The sequence below is a fragment of the Osmerus eperlanus genome, chromosome 2 (assembly GCF_963692335.1).
Source record: "Osmerus eperlanus chromosome 2, fOsmEpe2.1, whole genome shotgun sequence".
Classification (NCBI taxonomy): Eukaryota; Metazoa; Chordata; class Actinopteri; order Osmeriformes; family Osmeridae; genus Osmerus; species Osmerus eperlanus.
Window position 1 is genome coordinate 9,884,189 of NC_085019.1, and position 22,647 is coordinate 9,906,835.

Here is a 22,647-nt window from a genome sequence, read left to right on the forward strand (position 1 = left end):
ACCCTCGTATTTGACTGTCAAATCGCAGACAAAATTCTGATGTCCATTTATCATTACAATCCATATATAACTTTTTTTGCCTTTAATTACTGTGATTTAATTGACCTGTTGTTAAAACAATAATCACACACACCGAGAATAAAAAAACACCAACAACTGTTGATTTCAAATATGACATTCTCTGCTTTCTATTCATTCTATTCAAGGAATGCATTTATTTCTCATTTTCGGCACAAACAGGTGGTATTTCTGGTAAATGTATCACTGGAGAAACTACAGCGTGGATATGTTTATCGTGGGTTTGTCCTAAACAGCCTATCAAAACTCAGCAGGGGTGGGCAACTTAATAGCCACGTTTGTCTGACCCGTAGTGGTGACTCCGCCTGTAGAACCAGAGAAATCGACCAATGCGGTGTTCAGAAACCGAGTGGGGTGATCTGACATCACAACTTTGGTTCCAGTGATTACGTCATGTATTTCTCCCAGAATAGGAGGAAGGATACGATACACAGGTTGCACCATTAATAAATATACATGTATATATATATATATATATTAAACTCTGAGGAAGGAAATACGGACCAAAACGTTCTTGGAATAATGAAAAGATTTCTGGCTATTAACCAAAACGGAATGTTCAAGCCCCATTTAAAATATGCAGTAGTATGTGATCTCACCTAAGCACAGCAGAGGCATACAAATGCCTGCAAAGGTGGGTAAATGGGTCAACGACCTGCAGTAGCACAGCAGACAAGTATCCAGTACCAGTAATATAGAGAGCAGTCAGCAGGACTGGTGTTGTTGCTAAGGGGGATGGCTAATAGATATCCTGCTTATTGCAATATGGAAATATCCCAGCAAGATCCCACAGACTGCCTGGAAATCCCTCATCACGTCCAATTAAGTACTTAATAGATCTTCTATCTAATTGAATGAGTGGAAGTCATAATCAGCCTGACTACAAAAGACTGTTAAACTCCATACTGTAGCTTGTGATATGCTTTGTATGGAGAGCATCTAAATGGAATGGAAGCAACATCTTTAATGTGAAAGGAAGGGTTATGTGACTACAGTATGAGAAAAGATAGTGTAACATGTGGGAGCGTTACATCTGCCTGTATGTTAATGTTAAAGTATCTGCAATTAAAGTTAGTCCCAACCATTCTCTTTCAAACACACACACATTAAAACATAACAAACTTGAGATAGAGGTCACACTTTGCTAGTGTTTTATTGGGCAGTTAAATACGTGCAATAACCATACGTTATAATGGAAACTAAGCACAGCCAGCTAGAGGCATGGGAGCCCCACATCTGAACCAAACAGATGACAATGGGACACTGGCCCACAAGTCAATAATACAGTGGGAGCCAGTTGAATGTCCAGTCCCACAAAGCTCCAAGATATTTTCAGACCACCATCTTTAGAGTAGTTTAGAGGAATACATGTTGCAGTCAGGGCTTAGCATCATCAGTCATAAAACCAGTTAACACGTTTTAGCTGTTTTTAAAGCAGGAATAATTAATACACAAATTGTACAGACAGTCATACAGAAATAAACTTCCAAACACCATATGCTTAGGTCTCGCTATTTTAAGTACAAAAGTAATATTTGACCACTTTCATTTTATTTTTCTCTGCATGACAATCTAGAAAACAGGTTTGTAAATGTAGCTTCTCAAGAGGCAGTTTATACAGTAAGCTTTAAACTAAAGCAACATCAAAAGAATAAATTACAGCTCATTAATAATTTATTCTGATACTGTAGTCTAAAATACATTTAAATTATTTTTGTAATTTAAACTAAAAAAACAATTTGTAAAAATTGATTATCACAATCTTAGCTTTAAGCTATAAATTCCATATTTACTGTCCATAGCATCTCATAATACATGAATTATGAGATGTGAATTCATAAGGTGTTTCATACATAACACTTATGAGATTTACATGGAGAATCCATCACAAAGACCAGAACAAATTGTGTTACTGAACCTTTGTACACAATGACTTGTGTTGGCATGAAGACAAAAAAAAATCATTTTGTCCACAGCTCACTTAACCTTTAAGTGCTACACCCATGGTTGACTTTCCATAGTGGCTTTCAGTCACTTAAGGGAACTGGTCTCTGAAACTCCCAGAAGTATGTCAATTCAAAAAGAATGTAAATAAATGAATGGAAAGAAAGAAAGATGAGGATTCACCATGTACCCTTTTAAACCAGGAAATTTAGATGACTGTAAACATAAGATTGAAAATACAGGTTATTGTTTTGGTCAACCAACTTACTGAACATCCATGCCTGGTTATGGATTACTGGGGAAGGAGTTACTGGGAATAAACAGGAGTTGTATTATATTATATCATTTTGCATGACATCACACTGTACAGGAAGTGCCAGGAAACAGACTTGGCCTTCTGGGTTGCCAGACTACATACAGTATGACCTGATGATACAGAATAATACTACATAACTCGGATGTATATAAACATTTATATATATGCATACATATTTTACAATCACTATAAAGTATTTGCATTATTCTTATCTTTGTCAAGTAGTATACCAACAATATACTATGTACTTTTCAAATTTGAATTCGTAGTGCTATATTTTGCTTAATGTCTTTCAAGTCATGATTAAATGTCATGAAACAATTACTGAAAATACTTAAATCTCTGTACTTAAGATTCTTTTTAAAGTGTGCTTTATAGCAAAATGGGCTGAAGCGATGGAAAAATATGTGCATCCCATCATAAAACCATTTCTCATCATCTAAACACAAGGAATACACATAATTGAATCAACGGTTCACATAAAACCAAATTTCCTCAACCTGAAAACGGGAAGAAAAAGGTAAATAATTACATTGCTGGATTATTCCTATACTACAGGGAAAAAAACTATTGATTTGGTCATTAAAGCCTACTCTTTGGAGTGCATGGAGTTTAACTAGAAACACTGCACACAGTGTAAAAAAGAAGCAACATACTACAAAGTCTGGTTTCATCAACTGTCTGGGTGTAGATATTAAAAGTTGTAATTGGGTGGGGAGGAAGGGAAGGGATGAAGTTCTGGGTACTTTCCCTTCACATGTTGTCTCAAAGAAGAGTACATAGCAAATACATTTTAGACACTTGTGTTTTCCCTTTGACAAACAGTAGAGCAGTCATATACAGGTTAACCTTGTTAACTATGAAGAAACCGTTATACTGTAGTGAAGCAGCACTAGCCATTTCATGTTCCCATTTCAGACGCATGTCACAGACGCAGGATCCACCAAGAAGCATTGAAAGTATACTACACAGAATCAAAAACATAATAGGATTTGACCATGGACTATACACCACAGCGCTAGTACACAGCACAAACCATTAAATTAATAGAAGCATATATAATTCATTAGCTTAACGTATTAAAATAACAGCATATGGTAACACTTTAGATCAAGGTGATTGTAATATTACATTCATGTATCTTATTAACTGAAAGGCCTTATTACCTTTAAACAAGCACCTCATCTTACACAAACCCTAACTAACTAATATAACACTTAGTCTTATTAACACATATTCATATTAATAAGTGTCTTATAAGGGCTTTATTACTTATTGACTAACGCTTATTACAAGCACCTGGATCTTAAGTGTTACCCAGTATATTCCTATTTGTCTTTGTTTTCTTTTCTCTGGGGGAGTGGGGGGGGGGGGGGGGGGAGTCCCCTTTCATCTGTGTATGAGAGAGCCAGAATGGTTGTCAAGCGCATCAGTGCTACGTTGTCCTCCTACGAGCAGGGTCTACAGTTGACACGGATGACTACAAACACCTCCCACAAGGATCGATCAAGACGACAAGGGTGATCCATGACGCGGCACGGGCAGCAAGCATGTCAAACCCTAGCATGAAAGAACAACAATGGCAGGAAGCGAGGGGGGACACGAGGGCGAGGGGAGTTCGTAAGCTACGCTCTTCTGTTGTGGAGGACAGATAGGGGGGCTACAGGAGGGGAGCACAGGGGCAGTGTGTGCCCCAGACACAGAGGTCTGCTGGGGACAGTCTACAAGGCAAAGAGGGCATCCTCCGTCCGCTCCGCTTTCTTGCTCTGCCTTCTTGTGTTGCCTGGGGCACTGCTGACAGGCGGGCCAGGGTCTCCACCAGGAGGCGATGGTAGGGAATCTGCCACTTTGGCTCGCTCTTCCAGGAACTTGTCAAACTCTGGAGGAAGAAAGGAGTCAAGTCTTGAATGACATCATAACCAAAAAGTTGTCAATGTTCTTGACTTGTACAAACGGGAGCATATAAACCCCAGATGTTTCCACATCAAATAAACGAAATTAATAATGCAGTACTAAGTTCTGTGTTAGAAGCACTGATCATCTAAATCCATACCTTCACTGGTCACCCCTTCCTCTGCCCCATCACCTTTCTATTCAGAGGAAAAAAAACAGCAACGAGAATGAAGCTCAGATGTGTGGTAGACTCTGGCCAAACCATACAAACGCAATGTTAGCGTCTCATCATGTTAAACATCCTCACAAAGTATGCACTTTTTTTTAAAAGCATTGTGAAAGTAAACTTATGAATGTACTTTCCTGTCACCCCTTCGTAACATCAAAAAAGGAGATCATTCTAACATCTAGCACCAAGCACTCGTCATTTTTGGAAAATATGCAGTTCCCTCCACTCAGGATTCACGTGCACCTATACACACATTCATCTTCACTCTGCAGTACTCATGAAACAGGGGAACAAATGGTCTTTCTTCACATTGACAACCAGACAGTGCCTTCCACAGGTGCATGGCATGCTGTTACTTCTTATAGGTTAAGTCTACATCTTAGAGTTTGAAGACTATAGCTACAATCTCACACTGTTAAACAACTACCATGTCTTTATTGGTGGAAGATTAGTTAGGCTAGATGAAGTTGGCAGGAGATGGTCAAGTTAAGAAAAAAGTAAATTAAAAAGTAATAAAAAAATGGGATCTACCTTTTTATAATACATGAATAGAAAAGTAATATGGCCAAAGAAAAAGGAGACAGGAAGGAGAAAGACAGAAGGAGAGCGAGAGAGAAATCAAGGTAAAGAAGTCTCACCACATCAGTACAGAGCCACTCCTCAATGTCATCCATGACAGAGGACTGCGATACAGGGATCTATGGAGCAAAGCCATGGACAAACAGAGCGCCGGCCAAAACCACCCAAAAGAAACGGACGTGGCCGCCCAACAACAACAAACAAACATAAAACAAAAAGAAAGATTCACCAGAGGCTCAGAGAGATAGATGACAACCAAATGAAGCCATCAAAACAAACCCATGTAACAAACATCCTCTCTCACACACACCCGCACACACACACACACACACACACACACACGTCTTCCAGAGGCCTGTAGGTTCAGGGTTTTCTATAATGATGAAAGGGATCTACTTAGTTCATTGTGGTCATGAATTCCCCTGTTTCATTTGGGGCTATCATGAATGGTCACAATTTAGTCAATGAACAGTTCACAGATCACCTCAACACGGTGAACAATTTAAAACACACAGGCTTCCGAGGACTGAAGATGAGGATCAACAAACACACACTGCACACAGAGCATGAGCAATGCTGCATGGCATGCAGTGATTGTGTGGATGGAGAGGAGAGTGTTGTCTTGGGGCTGGTGATGTGTGTGGAGGAGCACAGACATCCAGGATAGATGTGGGAGGGGTCAAATATGCAGCTTCGCTGACCTGACTCTGATAGGTCCATGTCATTGCTACACCTTGTCATGTGATTCATCTAGGATTCTTAGTCACACAAACAGTGACCAATGGGATCAAGAATCCTTTCAAAATATGTCACAGCATTAAAGGGCACAGCAGTTAAAAGGTTAGTGTTTCGTAAGAAAAACACCAGTGTGCCCCAGTGAACATATCAATGATTTTAAAGAACAGTAGGGACTGTTGAAAGAACAAGACATAAGATAAGAAAAGAAAAGTCCAGCTCAAGATCTTCCAAGTAACTGCATTCACTGTGTTTGTACACAAACAAAGTCTTGTGGTTTTGAAGTTTACGAGTACCCAAAGGTTTCCGTGGACTTGAAGATTTGGCCGGATACCCATTCTTCCCAGAAAGGCCAAAAGCCTTCCCTGGTCGGACTTTGATATCAACTTTCAACCATTTCCTAGAAGGATGTTTGTTCAAAGAAAATATCAAAAGGTGACACAGGTTTGTAAGGATCACTAGGGTTCCAGAAATGCTTCAGAGGGGGGAAAGAAGGGTGGGTGATTGTGACTCAGAATCCCCGCAGAGATTGGATTCATGTGGAGGATCTGTAGAATGTCACCAAAGAGAGCTATTTTTAAAAGTTCATTAAAGGGGTGTGTTCTGGTTTGTATGTGTTCCGTTCAACAGAATGCGTTCAATGACGGACGGTGTCAATATGATCAAACTCCAACAACAGCAACTCATCTGATTCTGAGCAGTATTGCTCTACATCTAGATTGATTGGTTAGAATGTTAACAGAATACTTCCCGTTAGTGTGGGACTACTTTGCTAGTTTTCAAAGTGAGTTATCTAGTATTATTGGGTTTGATACCTCAGTTCTCTAGAGACTGTTAGCATGCATTTGAATATGGTGGGAGATAAGAGCCAATGACACTTTCTGTGACAAAGAAGTTGACTGTATTATCTATCCAGATTCTGGACACACTGGGAACATTCCACCACCTCTCAAGGTGAGGCACTCTGTTTATGAATGAGACCATAGTGCTGTGGAGCAGGAGCATCGTTCACTCTTTTACCTGTTCTGTTTGGTGTATGACAGTTAGATAGGGTTAGGTCTCAGACTGATGACAACCCACACCTGTTCCTGGGGCCCAGGCAGGCCTTCCATTCCCTCCATGGAGGGGATGGAGAGAGGAGAGGATTAGGGGAGGACTGACAACAGTGGAAGGGACAGGGAGAAGGGGAGCCCATATCAGGTCGTCTATGAGCGTGTGTATGAAGTTGTTTGGCATGTGTTCCATGCAGGGTGGGGGATAAACTGACAGGAATGCAGCGGCAACCTCCTGTGCATGTAGCCATTCACTCTGAAATATTCCTCTCATGAGCCGTCAGCAGGTGTAGGACTAGGACTAGGCTCTCCTGCCTCCCCCTTCTACTGTTGGAGCTGTCTGGGTTCAGCAGGGCTGGGGGTCTGGTCAAGAGCAGGGGGGCAGCGGCTAACAAGGTGGGGACTGGGGATGAGGATGGGGTTGGATGAGGATGACGGGAGGACGGATGGATGACGGGGGGGGGGGGGAGGACACTGAGGATGGGGTCCTCACCATTCCTTGGGTAATGAGCCAGCTGTCTATGGGCTCCAACTCAGCGTTATCATCCCCCTTTACCCTCAGCTGAATCAACAACAGAAAAGACCTTACACAGGAGAAGAGGAGGCCCGCCCGCCCACCGCACAGAGAGAGAGAGAGAGAGAGAGAGAGAGAGAGAGAGAGAGAGAGAGAGAGAGAGAGAGAGAGAGAGAGAGAGAGAGAGAGAGAGAGAGAGAGAGAGAGAGAGAGAGAGAGAGAGAGAGAGAGAGAGAGAGAGAGAGAGAGAGAGAGAGAGAGAGAGAGAGATGCCAAAGTGCTACACAGAACCCTACTGAGGGAGAAAGAGAGGGCAGAAAGGCAGAGAGAGAGAGAGGGGGGGGAGGGACCAAGTTCATTCCATAAAGATGAGAACATGAGGAAAAGAACAGGGAACATATAAAAGAGTGAAATCCAAACTTTGAACCTTCCTTGGGTGATTGCTGATAAGGTGAAATTCTGGCTGGACATAAAGCATCTGAGTTCACTGGCACTGTGTGCGTGCGTCCTTGAAGTTATGAGACATTCTTCTAACCTTTCAAATATTTAAATATTCTCTTATAGGTACTAACTGATTGTGCACAAGAGTGATATTTGTAGTAATAATAGATATGCAAGATACATTTTCTTTAATGAACATGTATGGTGTAACAAAATACTGCCCCTAAAAAGTATCTTAAACAAAAAAATAGGAGTTTAAAAACCTCAATTAAACTTGTTTAATATTCTTGTTCAGAATACTTAAGCTAGACAGACATTGCCACTTGTTGCTACACATAAATCACAATTGCCTTAACAACGCCAATATTCCATAAACAGCAGCAATGTTCCACCTGTCTTATGGCTTATGCCTGGGAGGTTATTCAGAGCTTTGATACGCTGTGTATAAAACATATACTGTAACATGTCACTGCACGCTCTGTGCTATAACATGCAGAGAGCCCAGGGACTGACAGACAGCCTGGATGGCCATCTCAACACTGCACCCACATTCCACGCCAACGAGAGAGAAATTAGGTAGGGTGCGAGTCTTTTTTTTTAAAACTCCATCCCCCAGCATGCTTTGGATTACTTACCCCTCCAGCATTCTGTTGTCTCACATCCAGCGCGGAGGCCAGGCCTCCCAGTGCCTGGGGGTCCTCGTACTTCACACTGGGAACACGTGTACACACACGCGCATTAGACGACAGAATTAGAGCCTAAACGTCTATTTTTGGAAGGTTGAGACCTACTTTTTGCGCTGGTCGGCCAAAGAGCTGGTCCTGGTGTGGGCAAACATGTCAAAGTCATCCTGGTTGGGTTGGCTGGACAGAGAGGACAGAGTCCCACTGACGCCGTCTGCTCCCACATCTGGGACCGGGAGAGGGCGACAGGAAAGAGAGAGAAGAAAAGGATACCAGATAGGAGGTTAAAAGGGACGGAATGTGATGGAGATTGGAAGAAGAAGAAAAGAACAGTTGGATAATGCATGAGAGAGAGAGGGAGAGAGAGTCAGAGAGAGAGTGACAGGAAGTGAGACACATAATGAGGTCCCTGTCCCCAATGTCTGCCATCATAATGAGGTATCACCTCTGTGGTAGTGGCACCTCTAAAAATCCATCACCCGGAGCCTGCCCCCACTCCACTTAACAGCCCTAACCCCATCCAGCCCCGCTGCCCGGCCTACAGGGGTGCTCTCTTCTCCCAGGGCAGGACCAGGCTTGGGAGGACGGCCCGGGAGAGCAGAAACCTCATCTGGAGAAGTGGTCATCATGATCATCCTCATCTGGGAGCAGTCATTTTCACAGAGCTGTAGAGTTACACCTTCACTTTCCATGATGGCTCTTATTAAGAGCGCTCTTTACACCCCACTGCCCCTGTCGTAGGCAGGTACGCCGAGATTAGCGATGATTTATTCTGCATGTGTGTGTAGGTGTGCGCGCGCAAGGAAGGTCGCTGTAGACAAATGAGGTGGAAAAGGGTGGTAGCGCAATGTGTGTGTGTAGCCAACAGTGCACAAGAGTGTCAGTGAGCGTCCAATCCACAGCGAGTGCCCCCTGCTCTGAACAGTCCTTACCCAGGCCGGCCAGCTGTGTGGAAAGGGATGCGGGGGTACGGGCGGGGGAGGCGCTGGCTCCCGCTGGAGGGACGCTGGGCGCGGGGTTGGGGCTGGTGCTGACCCGGGGGCTGACCACGGCAGGGGAGCCTGGACCCAGGTCTATGAGGTTGTCCTCAGTGGCCTCGCTCAGCATCTTGAGATGGAGAGAAGAGGAGAAGGAGAGAGCGAGGGTGAAAGAGAGATGGAAAGAAAGAGACAGAGGAAGAGAGAAGGCACGGAAAAAGAACAATCTAAAAACAGACGCTTCTACAGGATGCATGACAAGACATCAGGGTTAAAACCATGTAAGGACAAGGGTGTGAGGGTTGTCTACAAGGGTGCGCAGGTTTAGGCAGTATGCTCAGAGAGAGACACATGAGGAGAGAGAAACACAAGGACCTGGTTAGAGGTGCTCCGATCAGGATTTTTGGGGCCGATCACCGATCGCTAGAAGCAGTATCGGCCGATACCGAGTACCGTTTTATTTTAATTTTTTATATATAATTTGATTTTATCCAAAATTCTTACAGCCCTTTAGTATTAGTTAGACCTTGTACCGTTAGTATTTAGTATAGTTAGACTTGTACACCACTATTCAAGATTTATGATTCCTATATGTTGAATGTATGCACCTTCCTGCCAAAGTAAATTCCTTCCGTCTGTGCAAACTTTCATGGCGATTAAACCCCTTTATGATTCTGATTCTGATTAAGGCGTCTATTTGAAGCCTTCTATTCATCATGTAGCATTATCTATTTAACTATTCTTAACAACAATGTATATTAAGTATAACAATGAAGAGATGATAAAATATCATGAATTAACAACAACTGTTTATTTAGTGGCAGGAAACATGTTTAACATATTCCACTCTCTTTCTTATATATATATATAATTCGGCTCTTTTGATCAGCCTTTATAGTGAGTACCGATCTGGGCTGCGTTTCCCGATAACGATGGATCATAGCAACGATCGAGCAAAAAACGAAACCATCGATATTTCTTACGTGCATTTCCCAAACATGCTCGTAAGGAGTAGGCTAATCTATGCGCTTTCAAGAGTTACGAATTTTCAAGAGACACTTTAGCTACGATGTCTTTGGGAACGGCCCGTAAAACTAAGATCCGTCCTACGATGGATTCTACGATCAACTTAGGATCACGACGCTTTCGGGAAACGCAGCCCTGAGTATTTAAAATGATTATCGGCCGATAATGATCGGCGACCAATCGATCGGAGCACCCTTAGACCTGGTCCTCTATGCTAGTTGTCTAGTTCTACCCAGAGGGTTTCATGTTGACACATAGGATGCCCACAACAGGACCATAAGCGCCTGAGGAGAAACAGTTCAACATCGACCCCACATGACTCATTTGAACTGGGATAGAGTCAGTCGTACTTGCCTCTTTCAGCTAACCACCACCCAAACACACAGAAGCAACAGAAAGGAAATGAAAAAAACAATACATAACGGCGGAAACTTCTATGAAGAAGAACGTATATGGGGAACCGGACAAAAGTTTAGATTTTCATTTGCAAGGCAAATCTTGAGATCAAATGAGTCAGGACAACATGTTAAAGACTGTTACAAGCCAGAAACAACGCAGGTTACAGATTGGTTGGGGTTAAAAGGTCAATTTAAGCTGGGGGTAAACAAGCTGATTGCATCCCTCAAGGAAGGACTCACCCCATTGTTCTGGGCAGCTCTACCCGACCGGTACCTCTCGTACCTGAAAACACAACACACGAGCCCACTTGAATAGAATGCTGATTGTGTAGATCTTGCTAATCTAGCAATTCAGACCACATGCCCACGTGTGTATGCGCACAATTGTGTGTGCGTAGGGACATGTGTGTGTGTGTCTGTGCACCTTTCGTATCGTAGGAAGATGTTGTTGAGGTCATCGTTGACGTGTAACAGCTCCTCGGTCACCTCCTCGTTTGACACACGGGAGATCAGCTCCACCACCCTCTGCTGCATGGACCTGCAAGTCCGGTTCAGCTCCTACACACACACACACACACACACACACACACACACACACACACACACACACACACACACACACACACACACACACACACACACACACACACACACACACACACACACACACACACACACACACACACACACACACACACACACACACACACACACACACACACACGGATCAATGCTAAAAATAAGCAAGCAATCAAATGATTAGGCAGGTGTGATATCATCACACGGTCAGAAGCTCAGGGTTTAATCCACACCTTCATCCACAGGGGATGTCAAGAGTTTATCAAAGATCCACATGAAGTGATTTTGAAAGAGGGCATCTAGGTTTACGTAATCTAAAAACGACACTACTGTAAATTGTGCCAAGGTTGGCTGACCAGACTTAAGACATTGCACTGCCTTTTCCCACAAGTTGTGTCACACACACAATCCTACTCTTGGCCTAGATCCAGCATCACGAGGGGATTAAAATCAGACCAGGGCTTACACTCTCCTCATGAGGTTCTGAACTTATTTAGATGGTGTCTGTCATGGAGACACTTCTCCCCCTAGTGGTCACAGAGAGATCCAACACCTTGCTGTTGGGCGGCGTGGGGAGGTCTTCACTTGTCACGCGAAAGTCACAAATCAGGGATTTACAAACAGATTGAGCTTAAACCGGAAATGTTGCTCTTTGACTTTGAGACACGGGACAACAGCTGTCACAGTGAGAAAAAGCTGCCAGACCTCGAAGGAATGTCGGATGGTTTGGAAATAAAACAGTAGTGTTTTGAATGAACAAAGTATGAATGAGTATGAAGCATATGGAAAACTTGTCTAGTCTAGTCAGGGTATCAAATCCATGCTGTAGTTCCCCTAAAGGCAGAAGGAGAACATTACAAAGCAATACTTGCATCTCTACTTAAGTGCCCAACCTTAATCATTCGAGTTACTGCAGTGAACACAAACTTGGATTTACATTAAATAGCTGGATGGAATATAACTTGGCTTGGCTCAGGCAGTGTACAAGGTATGATACTGACCTGAAGCAGTTCCAGGTCAGAGGTGTCCTCCTGTCCTGGCACCATCTCTGTCAGCATCTCTGACATGACTTTGGTGTTTCCTCTCACGATATCCAGCTCACTCCGCAGCCTGGCGATCTGGGGACACACAAGGTCAGTTATGAGGGAGATCAACATTGCCCCGTACCGCACGCGCCTGCTTTGTTCAGCTCTCTGGAACATTCAACCACACGGAACATAACCCAGTATTTCATCCTCCTTCTAAAAGGGTTGTGGTCCTTCTGAGGGGTGGTGGTCCTTTCATGGTTCTACTAAAGGGGGCATGGTTCTTCTAAAGGAGTTGTGGTCTTTCTAAAAGGGGTCATGGTCCTTCTAAAGGGTTCAAGGTCCTCCTTACCTGTTCGGGGTTGGCGGTGATTGGGCCCTGTACCTCAGGGATGTGGGGGATCTGCGTGGCAGAGGTGGGGCCCGGCAACTGAGTGACGACCGGTTGGGGCGGGGCTGCGGCGGCGTGGGGCTGGGTGGGGGCTCGGTACTTGAGCACAGCTGGGTCCACTTCAGGCACACCCTGCGGAGGAGCAAGGCTTATTTAGTTCAAATCCATCAAGTGAATTTAGTAAAGAAAAATGAAAAATAACTGTCACTCTCCAACAGGAGGGAACTCAGGGGGGAATGTGTGTGTGATGGTTCCTCACCCTCTGTGGAGTGTGGATGGGTGACAACGCATCCAGGTCTGCCATTGGGAACTCAATACCTTTCCTTTTCAGCTCCTCATAAATATGGACCACGCCCGTCAGGTCCGGGCTACTCCTGAAGGCATCAGCCCAGGCCTGACACACACACACACACTATGTATCTTATGTATGAAAAACAAAAAAAAGCATACATTCTGAAAGGCTCTTTCTACAGCTGTGACCTACCTAAAGCTTTAAAGATGGCAGGCTTCCCCATGAGCGTGAACTGCCTCCAACACCTAGGCTATCAATAGATGATGGTGAGGACGCACCTGGACCACACCTGTTACCAGAACCTCCCCCCCCACCCAACCCTCCAGGGTCTGGAATCTACGAGTTAGCTCAACACCTGTAGCACTATACACACCTGGCCCCTGATAAAAAATATTCCACCCATGAACTCCATCTATGCATGCCTGCCATTTACACCTCAGTCCAGCCTAAGCCCGTTCAAGGAAGGAGAGAGCAGTCACACACAGGTGCAGGGAGATAGAATTAGCCTGAAGTTATTGAGCATAGTCACTGCTCCGCTCTGCTGTTCCCAGATCAGTTTCAGCAACGTGTCTGGAGATTGAAGACCCTCACAGAAGACAGCAGATGTACCTGGATCAGTGCCAGTACTTTGTCCTGTACGATGGTAGGAGGGTTGGTTTTAGGTGAGATGATTTTGACCAGCACGCCATCTATGAAGTCCCGGTTGGCGACAAGCACGTGGAATCTGTGGCCACAGTTCTTCACACAGGTCTCCAACACCTGGCAAGTGGGGTGGACGGGGGGGGGGGGGGGGGGGGGAGTAGAGAGAAGTAGAAAAAAAAGAGACAGAAAGAAGGGAGAAAGTAGAAAGAAAGTTAGAAACAAAACATCACAAATGAAAGAAATCAGTTTTTTCCTTTTTTTAAGAAGGAGAAGAGAGCAGACAAACAAATAGTCAGACCGACAGGAGAACACAAATAAAATACTTGTCAAGACACTTGCGCTCTCTGAAAGTAAGATCTCACGTAGAAAGCTCTTCTACAAAGTGCTTTCATCTGACATGGAGCAAAGGAGTTTGGAGCTATCTGGGATATCAAAGCGGGAAGGGTGAGTGTCTGAGGCACCACAAAGACTCACTAACAAACAGAGTGAAAGAGAGCCAGTGAAAAGATGTCCAGAGAGATTAAACCAGAGAGAGAATCCAAACGTAGACAGATTAAGTGTTATGGTATGCATAGCCCACAACACACACAACCTGCTCATTAATAAACATTGATTGTTAAGGCCTCAAAGAGTTGACCTTAACTGAAAATACATCCAATCAAATGTAAACTAGAATGTCACTGTTGTTGGGGTGCACATTCCATGCAGTCGCCCAGTAGGTGTGGGTACTGTAGTTTTTAAGGTGGCTGTTGATCTTACCGTCAGTGCCAGCATCACCTCTCTGTAGTTCTTATTCCCACCCAGCCTCTTCTTCAGTGCTCTCATTGAGTCTTTAGGCCTGCAGAGGCACAACAAACCACAGAGAAGAGCACGGTAACTATGTTTGCCAGGTGTATGGCTTTCACGACTCAAGCATACAGAGGAATTAAAACTTTTCGGACAGAACATGCTAAGGAAAGCTGGCCTGCACATTCTCGATGGTTGTTGCTTGCCTCTCTGCCTGCCTGCCTGCCTGTCTGTCATGTATCAGTCTCTCCTGCTACTAGATCAAAAGCTACTCCTCAACAGAGGCCACATTGCCTCACATACTCGTCTCTCTGCAGACGGAAGGTAACAAGCTTTTATGAACTCCTTTATGAACTCCTTCATGAACTCCTTCATGAACTCCTTCATGAACTCCTTCATGAACTCCTTCATGAACTCCTTCATGAACTCCTTCATGAACTCCTTCATGAACTGGGCACCATGTGAAGTTTGAAAGCAGTGTAGAGACAGAGAGAGAGTAGGGAGAGTGACTATATCACAGTGTGTCAGTCAGGGCTCTGACTGTGTACTGAATAAAACATAGTCTTCCAGAGTGCTGCCGAGGGAACTATAGTCTCCCAGACTGTCTTGCTGATCCTAGAGGTGCTGATGGAACATGCTCGGCAGCCACAGACCAACAGTGAGCCACTAAGAGAATGGCAAAGTAGGTACGAGACATACTCGAGTAAGCAGTATAGACGGCTCTGCAGGCACAAAGTTTGAACAGGTAAAAAGTTCAAAACAAAGGTTGCAGTGTTTATAGGCAACATGTACATACACGTACACACACGTATCTGTACTAAATAGGTGGTATCCTGCATTCAGTTTTAATATTACCATGGTTTGGCTTACTATTAAGCTTTTTTCAATTAATTATACTTAAGAATTCCTTATAAGTGTGATAGACTTGACTTGATTTATAATAAGAAATAGGACATTCTTGCACTCTACCATTGCTATAAACAAAAGAGGGCCTGGACAGACCCTGCCTAACTTGTTGAGCACTGGAACACAAAACGCCCCAGTGTTCTATCAAGCAGAAAGGAAAGTGAGCTCAGTGTTTGTGCGTGTGTGTGTGTGTGTTTGTGTGTGCGTGTGTATTCATGCAGCATGCCAAAGGACAAGTGCATGTGGGCATAAGGAATGTGTGAGAGAGGGAGAGTGTTCAGAGGAAAAGGAGAGAACATCAGCCAGAGTCACATCCTTCCTATTTGATACTACAATCCTCCCAGCAGGAGAATCCAAACAGCTCTCATCTCAGTATATCAAAGAAACTTTAAAGACCTGAGTAATGAAAGAATGTTTTTGCTTTGGCTGTCTCAACGCTGTTTGTCTCCAGTCTAGTGGAAACACGCAGTGGGTGTGTTTGACAGAGAGAGGGTGTGTGTGTGTATGTGTGTGTGTGTGTGTGTGTAGGGCTTGAAATTGTGACCACTTTGGTCGCATATGCTCCCAAAATTGTGTCTGTGTGACATCAAAATATATTTGGGAGCATTTGTGTGAGAGCAAATGATCGTTATGGTGCGAACTGTTTTAATTTCTTTACAAAAAGCTTGCTAATTAGCCTACTACACAGTATGTGTATACAGTGACCGGTCCACCATTCTATCCAACGTTACATAACCAATTACATTTCATCTTTACGTTCTTAACTTTAAAGAGATATTTGTTTGGTTAATATTACCCGTCAGTCACTCCTTGTCACTGCGCTGCATTGTCACATGGCAAGGAGCCACAACATAAAATAAATCTACAACATAAAAATTGTGGTTGTGGTGCTCCTTAATATTCAGTGGGTGCTCCAACATTTTTGCTGGTGCTCCTAACTTTTTCAAAGTTGGGAGCACCAAGTTCAAAAGTTAGTTTCAAGCCCTGGTGTGTGTGTGTGTGTGTGTGTGTGTGTGTGTGTGTGTGTGTGTGTGTCACATCCAGGCTGGACGGCGCAGCAGCAGTCACTCACCCGTCCTCAGTTTCGTTGATGATGTCACAGATCTCCATGTTGAGGGTCCAGTCCTCGTTCTGCAGGCCGCCATCCGTGGCCCTCTCTGTGGGAGACAACAGGAAGTCAACCTGGCTGACAAGAAGTGACATCAGCACCTGAAGGAGGATATGCTACTCTGGCTAGGTGTCAGTTTGGGATGTAGACCCGGCAGTAAAACCAAAGGTTGTTGCTGGACAAAATTTTGGGATCAGTCATCTTAATCCCCTTTATGGCTAGTCATAAAAGACATACATTTGATTTCAGTTTAGACAGTATTCATATAAAAGGCTTTCAAGATATAAAGTGGGCTATAACCTACAAAGATCTGGTCTAGTAGTGCTATACTCTATGGCCCAGTTTCCCAGACATGTATAAAGCCTAGTCCTAGCCTTAAAAACGTTTTCAATGGACATCTTCATCGAATTGTTCTATTCCTTTAAGACTAGGCTTATATGTCTGGGAAACTGGACCCATATGACAACTGTAGTTTTCCCAGTTGTGCTACTGCTACCACCCCTACCAGCTACATCTGCAGTTAACTGCTGGTGCAGAGCAGGCTGGGGGAGAGGAGGGGTGGAGAGGTCTGATAGCTGACCAGCTCCCTGCCAGCTCTACTAAGCCCACGGCTGTATTTCAGTCTGACCGCATCATGGCCTGTCCCCACCTCACAAGGCTGGACTAATTAGAGCAGCCCGTGGCTTATGTAACGTTACGCGTGAGAAACGTTCAGGTTGTGTAAGCCAGCATGTGTAATCGTTAGCCTACAACATGCCTTTTTTGTGTGTCTCCAGAGACTTTTCTATTGGTAGGTCGAGAGGAAAGGGAAATGTGAAAATGAGACTTATTGGATGGTCAACCTGGTGTTTTTAAGACATAATTGAGCTGACGTCTAGTCCAGGAGTCTATCAATAATTTGGTTCATTATTCTTTTGATTTCCTGCTGCATATAAATGCATTTAGGATGGTCTTGGTCAGAACTGGCCACAGCAGCATCTGGATATACGCCAACAAGTGTAGATCTGTTTGGCAAAGCAGCCGATGATCGACATAAGTCTGAACTTGCTCAATGTAGAACGGCAAAAACAGTCAACAACAAGCCAATGAGTCATCCTCGTTCACAGCTGAGTGTGGTTGGGTTACTCATAGCTTGCTCTAGTCTGAGGTGAGAAGAGTAAGGTACAAAAATAACAGCAGACTTATCTCTGGCAGACCTACAACAACAACAACTAGCTCTTCAATGACGACACAGAACAACAACTAAGCTGGCCTTTGCTACTTCGCTGCCGTAATTGAAAATGCTTTCAAGTGACACCCACCCATTTAGGGACAACATTTGCATGAAAAGTAGCCTAGGTCTAATATATTAGAGACATTGAAAGTAGCATAGGGCATCTAGCCTAGCCTACCTGTCCCATTCACTCATTAGAAACCGGTATCACATAGAAGACTGCAATTACCTTCTCTCTCTGGTTAGGTCATGCTGCCTGTAATTTCAACCTCAATATGTGAGAGAACAGCCAGTGGTCTATCAGCAGCTGAAAAGCAGAGCAAACCGACGCCTGACTTCCCTTCCTATTTAGCCCCAGGTGTTAACAGAAAAACGTGCCAGATGCTGATAACGCACAGGGCTGAGAGATGTGGCAACAGTCACTCTGTCCGAACCTCTCAACCTCTTTGCATCATCTACCCACTCACAACAAGTTGAACTTCATTTGACATCCTATAAAAAGGTGTCCATCTTCAAATCTAGATACCAACCTATTTCAGGGGCAAGTTTGAGGGCTTCCTCGGGCCCTTTCACCTCCACCACAGGGGCCCAGAGCTGGCAGTCGTGCCCAGAACAGCAGCCTCTCTCTGGGCAGGGTGCTCTCCTAGAGGTGCTGGCTCATGACTTATTAACACCCCTCATCATCATAGGAACTTTGAGGCTGCAGGCCTGGTACTCTATGTGGTGCTTGTGTACAATGTCACACCAAACGTGGCATGCGCTTACAGCACTGAAGTTTGAGTATTCTGGGGCAGGTGAACGTAAGCAAACTAGCCTGAACAACATGAATGTTGTGTTTAGCAGCTCAGCTCCAGTGTGTGTGTGTGTGTGAGAGAGAGAGTGTGTCTGTGGGTAGGACAGTAGCCTATATCCCAAGTAATCTCCTCAAGTGGATTGGAACATGGACGGCAAAGCAAGAATGAAGAAAAAGTAGAGAGGGGACCCATGTCTCGCACATTCAAGAACCATCTTTGTCATGGCCGTGTCAATCTACAGCAGCTTATCTAAACCCTGTTCCTGCTCCCATACACCTGAATATGAATGGCTCGTTATCAAGCTGAGCAGAAGCATGATAACTACCCACTCATTTGAATCAGGTGTGTTTGAAGAGAAAACTATCTCTAAAACATTGTAAGGCTGGGTGTCAACCTGCCCCCATATGCTTAAATCTGGAGATGCTAGACGGAGTCTCTACTTGATGGGTCTCACACCTCATTGCGTAACTTATTGTAGCATTGCTAGTCATATGTTAATAAGTAAGGGTCAAGATGTGGTGTGATTGGTGGTTCTTGGGTACGGAATTGTGAAGCATTGTTCTGCGGATTCTTCATCTCCTGAGACCTTCTCCTCAGCTCTGGCTTGTCCTTCTCCTTCCTTACCTCGTTTTCTTAAATAATCATGGTAGAGTAGGTAAGAGTTAACCTTCATTTTGTAACATGTTTGCCTTGTAATTGATTTCACTATTTTGCAATTAGTTTAACCTTACTTTGACCATTCTTGCTCTGATTTAACCCAGTCAAATAACTGTAATTCCATTGGTATTGATATTATTTGTTTCATGTTAATACACTGTTCAGTTTCCCATCTTCCTTTAAACCATAGGGGAATTATGTTTTGGTTGTTTTGCCAATATTAACCCCCTATACATGCAGGGCAGAGGGTCCCTGAGGACAAGGGTTTAGAAAGGCTGCTCTACCAGCATCCAGTCTTCCCCAACGGAGAGTCGTTAGTTGGTTCCTTACCCCTGGCCTGACCAGTCTGCTGTGAACTGGCACCAGTACAGCCAGTCACGAGGGTCACAGGGGCGGCAGGCTGTGCCGTCCACTGCCAACAACACATCTATATCCTTCCTCTCTCTCTCGGCTGTCTTTTTTTATGCCTAAGGGTTTTTATTTGTCTAATAAATTTGGCCTATATAAACACATTCCCCTTATTCACTTTATGGACTAGAAGCGTTCCCTCCTCGCCATCTTTATACTGTTACTCCTGACAAACAATTGACTTAGCTACTTTCCATCCGTTTATGCACATAGCTAATCAATGATATTCTGGGAAAGTTTGTCTCATTATATTGAAAAAAGCAGCAGCAAAAGTTAGTTTATTACGGTATACTGCATGTTTATTCCAACTGGGTGCTTCAGCCCAGGAGGTACCATCCATAATGCTAAAACACGAAGCGCTCCACTAATGGCCTTTCAGATTGCTGCATCTTTCAAGCCGTCTCGTCTAGATGGGGACAGTCTCAGTCTAAGACAGCGGCTTGTCCGTCTTTGCTACGCATTAGCCTATTTGTATAACAACTGTAATACAAAAAACATGAACATGCTCCAAAACAATAGCTAAACACAGTGACGTGCATACACACACACACCTTTCTCTCTCATCAAATGTAACCCGCTGCCTGCCACTTAGGTAATGATAACCCCCCCAATTAAGTGCACAACAATGCAAAGCTCATTTGTGGAGCTGTATTTCCAGCTCACTCGCCTGCACACTCACACTCCCTCCTGTTCTATCGTGTCCTCAGCAGAGAACCTGACACCTGTCCTGCTGCTGCGGTGTTGGGTACCACTGTTACTTCCAAACTGACAGCTGCAATACAGTACAACAGTACAGTACAGGAACTCAACCAGAGAGATAATGACTGATCTGAGAGAGTTCGATTATATCTGCTGTCAAACCAGTGAAACTCTAGATGTTGCTGTCCATTGCATGACCTGAGGAGACCTTTGTAACGTGACTCGTTGGGAGTTCACTTCGCTGGTGCTGTTCGGCAGCCATCTTGGATGACTTGGCACTAGACAGCTGACTAAAGGAGCAGAAAGGAGGAGAGCAGAGGAGAAGGGTACACCCAGGCCAGTTAAAAGCTCTCAAGACAAAACCTCATTATTCTATAGCCATGCAATTCCATCTAATTATTCCCCCTCACATATTAGGCAAACGGATTTAGCTCATTTTGCCTAGAGCAATCATATCAGCATTTCACAAATGCTAGGCTAAATGTCAAAAACGTTCTGAGAGATCAGGAATCAGGGTTGCAGTTCGGGAGAGTAATGTGGTAGCCGGTCATACTGCTGTGAGAAACCACTAGACAATCTGTGTTTATGACAAAGGTTCACTGTCCCTCAGGATTTTGTGTTATGCATTAACCAAGGCCATGCCTGTCCCTAACCTTACCATGATCAATGCTCATTAAGACCTGGCTTACATAAATACTGGGGCTTGTGTTTCCAAAACGTAGACCAGGCCTATATCTAACAAAGAGTTAGAGATTCTGCAAGTCACTGTCCACAGTCAATGAGCTCTTTATGTGATAGCACTTGCATGCAAAACAGATGGTTTCATGAGTGGAAGCAAGCGTCACCCTATGTTTTGATTTACCATTGGACTATCACAACCACAGGTACTCAATTCTCACTTTTTACTTTATAAAAATAAATAAAATTGGTAACAGTACAGAAAAAAAATGTGCAGAGCCAGTGCAGAGCCAGATGCGCCTGTTGAAGAACTAGGCCATACACTCAAATGATACACTTCCAAGCAGACATGGCCAATCAAATCAAAACATTTACAAACGGCGTTTCGCAAACCCTGCGAAAACTGTCAACACAGTGTCTGAAAGGAATGTTAGGCTACACAGTTTAGCAATGTCCCACAAAATATTATTAGGTCAATACAACAGCCAACAGGAAATGCTACCGTGGTAAAACATTTGTCTTAAATTTAGATGAGATGGTTTAGACTGGCCTAGAAAACCTGCATTTTAAACCTGTTTAGAGATACAGATTAAGTCACTAAAAGACAGCCGAAGACATAATTATTTAGGAAAAGGGAAAAGGTTGCTACAGCTCTGAAAAAAAAAAGATCTGTGTAAAGTTTGGAGACAATTCTCTAGCTAACAACATAACCCACATAATGTTAAGATCTGTAAATGATCGCAATTAGATCATATTCCCAGGCCCTGACCATTATGACAAAAAAATGCTGATCTTTATTTTTTCATCTTCTGGTACAGTAAAGGATGTATCATTTCAGGGAGTTGCTAGGCTTGATTGATTCACCCTGCATGCGCTCTGAAAATACTAGCAAGAAAGAGACATCTATAGCTCTAAGTGTATCGTAACCACAGCCCAAGTCCACATCTGAGTCATTGTCACAATTTTCACAGATATGCAGACTTTTTTTGTTGTTGAAAACTGCATGCACTTCTAGAACTAAACTTTGCGTCAGTTAACTTATTAACCAATGTTGGTGGTTGTAGAGACTAGTTATCAACCCATATTGTCAAATTACATGCAATTTTTGCCATCGGAACATGAATTAGCTCTAGCACCTTGCTGTTAGACAAAACTAGCAAGCTAACCAACTTATCCGCAAAGCTTTAGCTAACTAATGTGTTTAGTCTGGGCGTAACGTCCAGTGAATGTAAACGCTAAACGGCACATTCCAGCTAGCTGACGACGTTTGCTGGCAGTTGCACTCTGTGACAGTGACTCGCGGTGGGGTTGCAAAAGGATGCTGATGCTGTTCCTACTGTTACTAGCGTTAACCCGACTGCTATGGGTGTTTGACAACAATTGAATAACAATTGGTTAAAGTACAGCCTAACATTATGTGCCTTTAATTACAAAACGTATTACACTACAGCGTAACCGCTTACTCACCTATACACTGGCCGACTGGAGTGCTGTACGGATTGCCCAGTAGGAACTCCATCTTGATGACAACAAACAATCCGCACAGAATGACAGAAACTGAAACGGAGGCGTTAAGTCCCTCCCATAGTGAACTCTATTGGCAG

At 43.8% G+C, this 22,647-nt stretch overlaps 1 protein-coding gene across 3 annotated transcripts; it reads right to left on the reverse strand.

Annotated features, from left to right (window-relative positions):
- Positions 1-1,212: 1,212 nt before the first annotated feature.
- On the reverse strand, positions 1,213-22,604 carry LOC134012449 (TOM1-like protein 2). 3 transcript variants are annotated; one of them, XM_062452156.1, is made up of 16 exons: positions 22,511-22,604; positions 16,559-16,643; positions 14,554-14,632; positions 13,762-13,911; positions 13,120-13,254; positions 12,822-12,992; positions 12,446-12,562; positions 11,290-11,423; positions 11,106-11,148; positions 9,397-9,571; positions 8,573-8,690; positions 8,417-8,492; positions 7,320-7,388; positions 5,099-5,158; positions 4,392-4,428; positions 1,213-4,217 (listed from the first exon to the last, which is right to left on the reverse strand). In XM_062452156.1, exons 1-16 carry the CDS (start codon positions 22,560-22,562, stop codon positions 4,060-4,062), a joined length of 1,659 nt encoding a protein of 552 aa, XP_062308140.1. In that variant the 5' UTR covers positions 22,563-22,604; the 3' UTR covers positions 1,213-4,059. The 3 variants fall into 3 exon arrangements, with proteins under 3 accessions (XP_062308140.1, XP_062308141.1, XP_062308142.1); XM_062452157.1 differs by lacking the exon at positions 7,320-7,388; XM_062452158.1 differs by lacking the exons at positions 5,099-5,158; positions 7,320-7,388.
- Between the last annotated feature and the right edge of the window lie 43 nt (positions 22,605-22,647).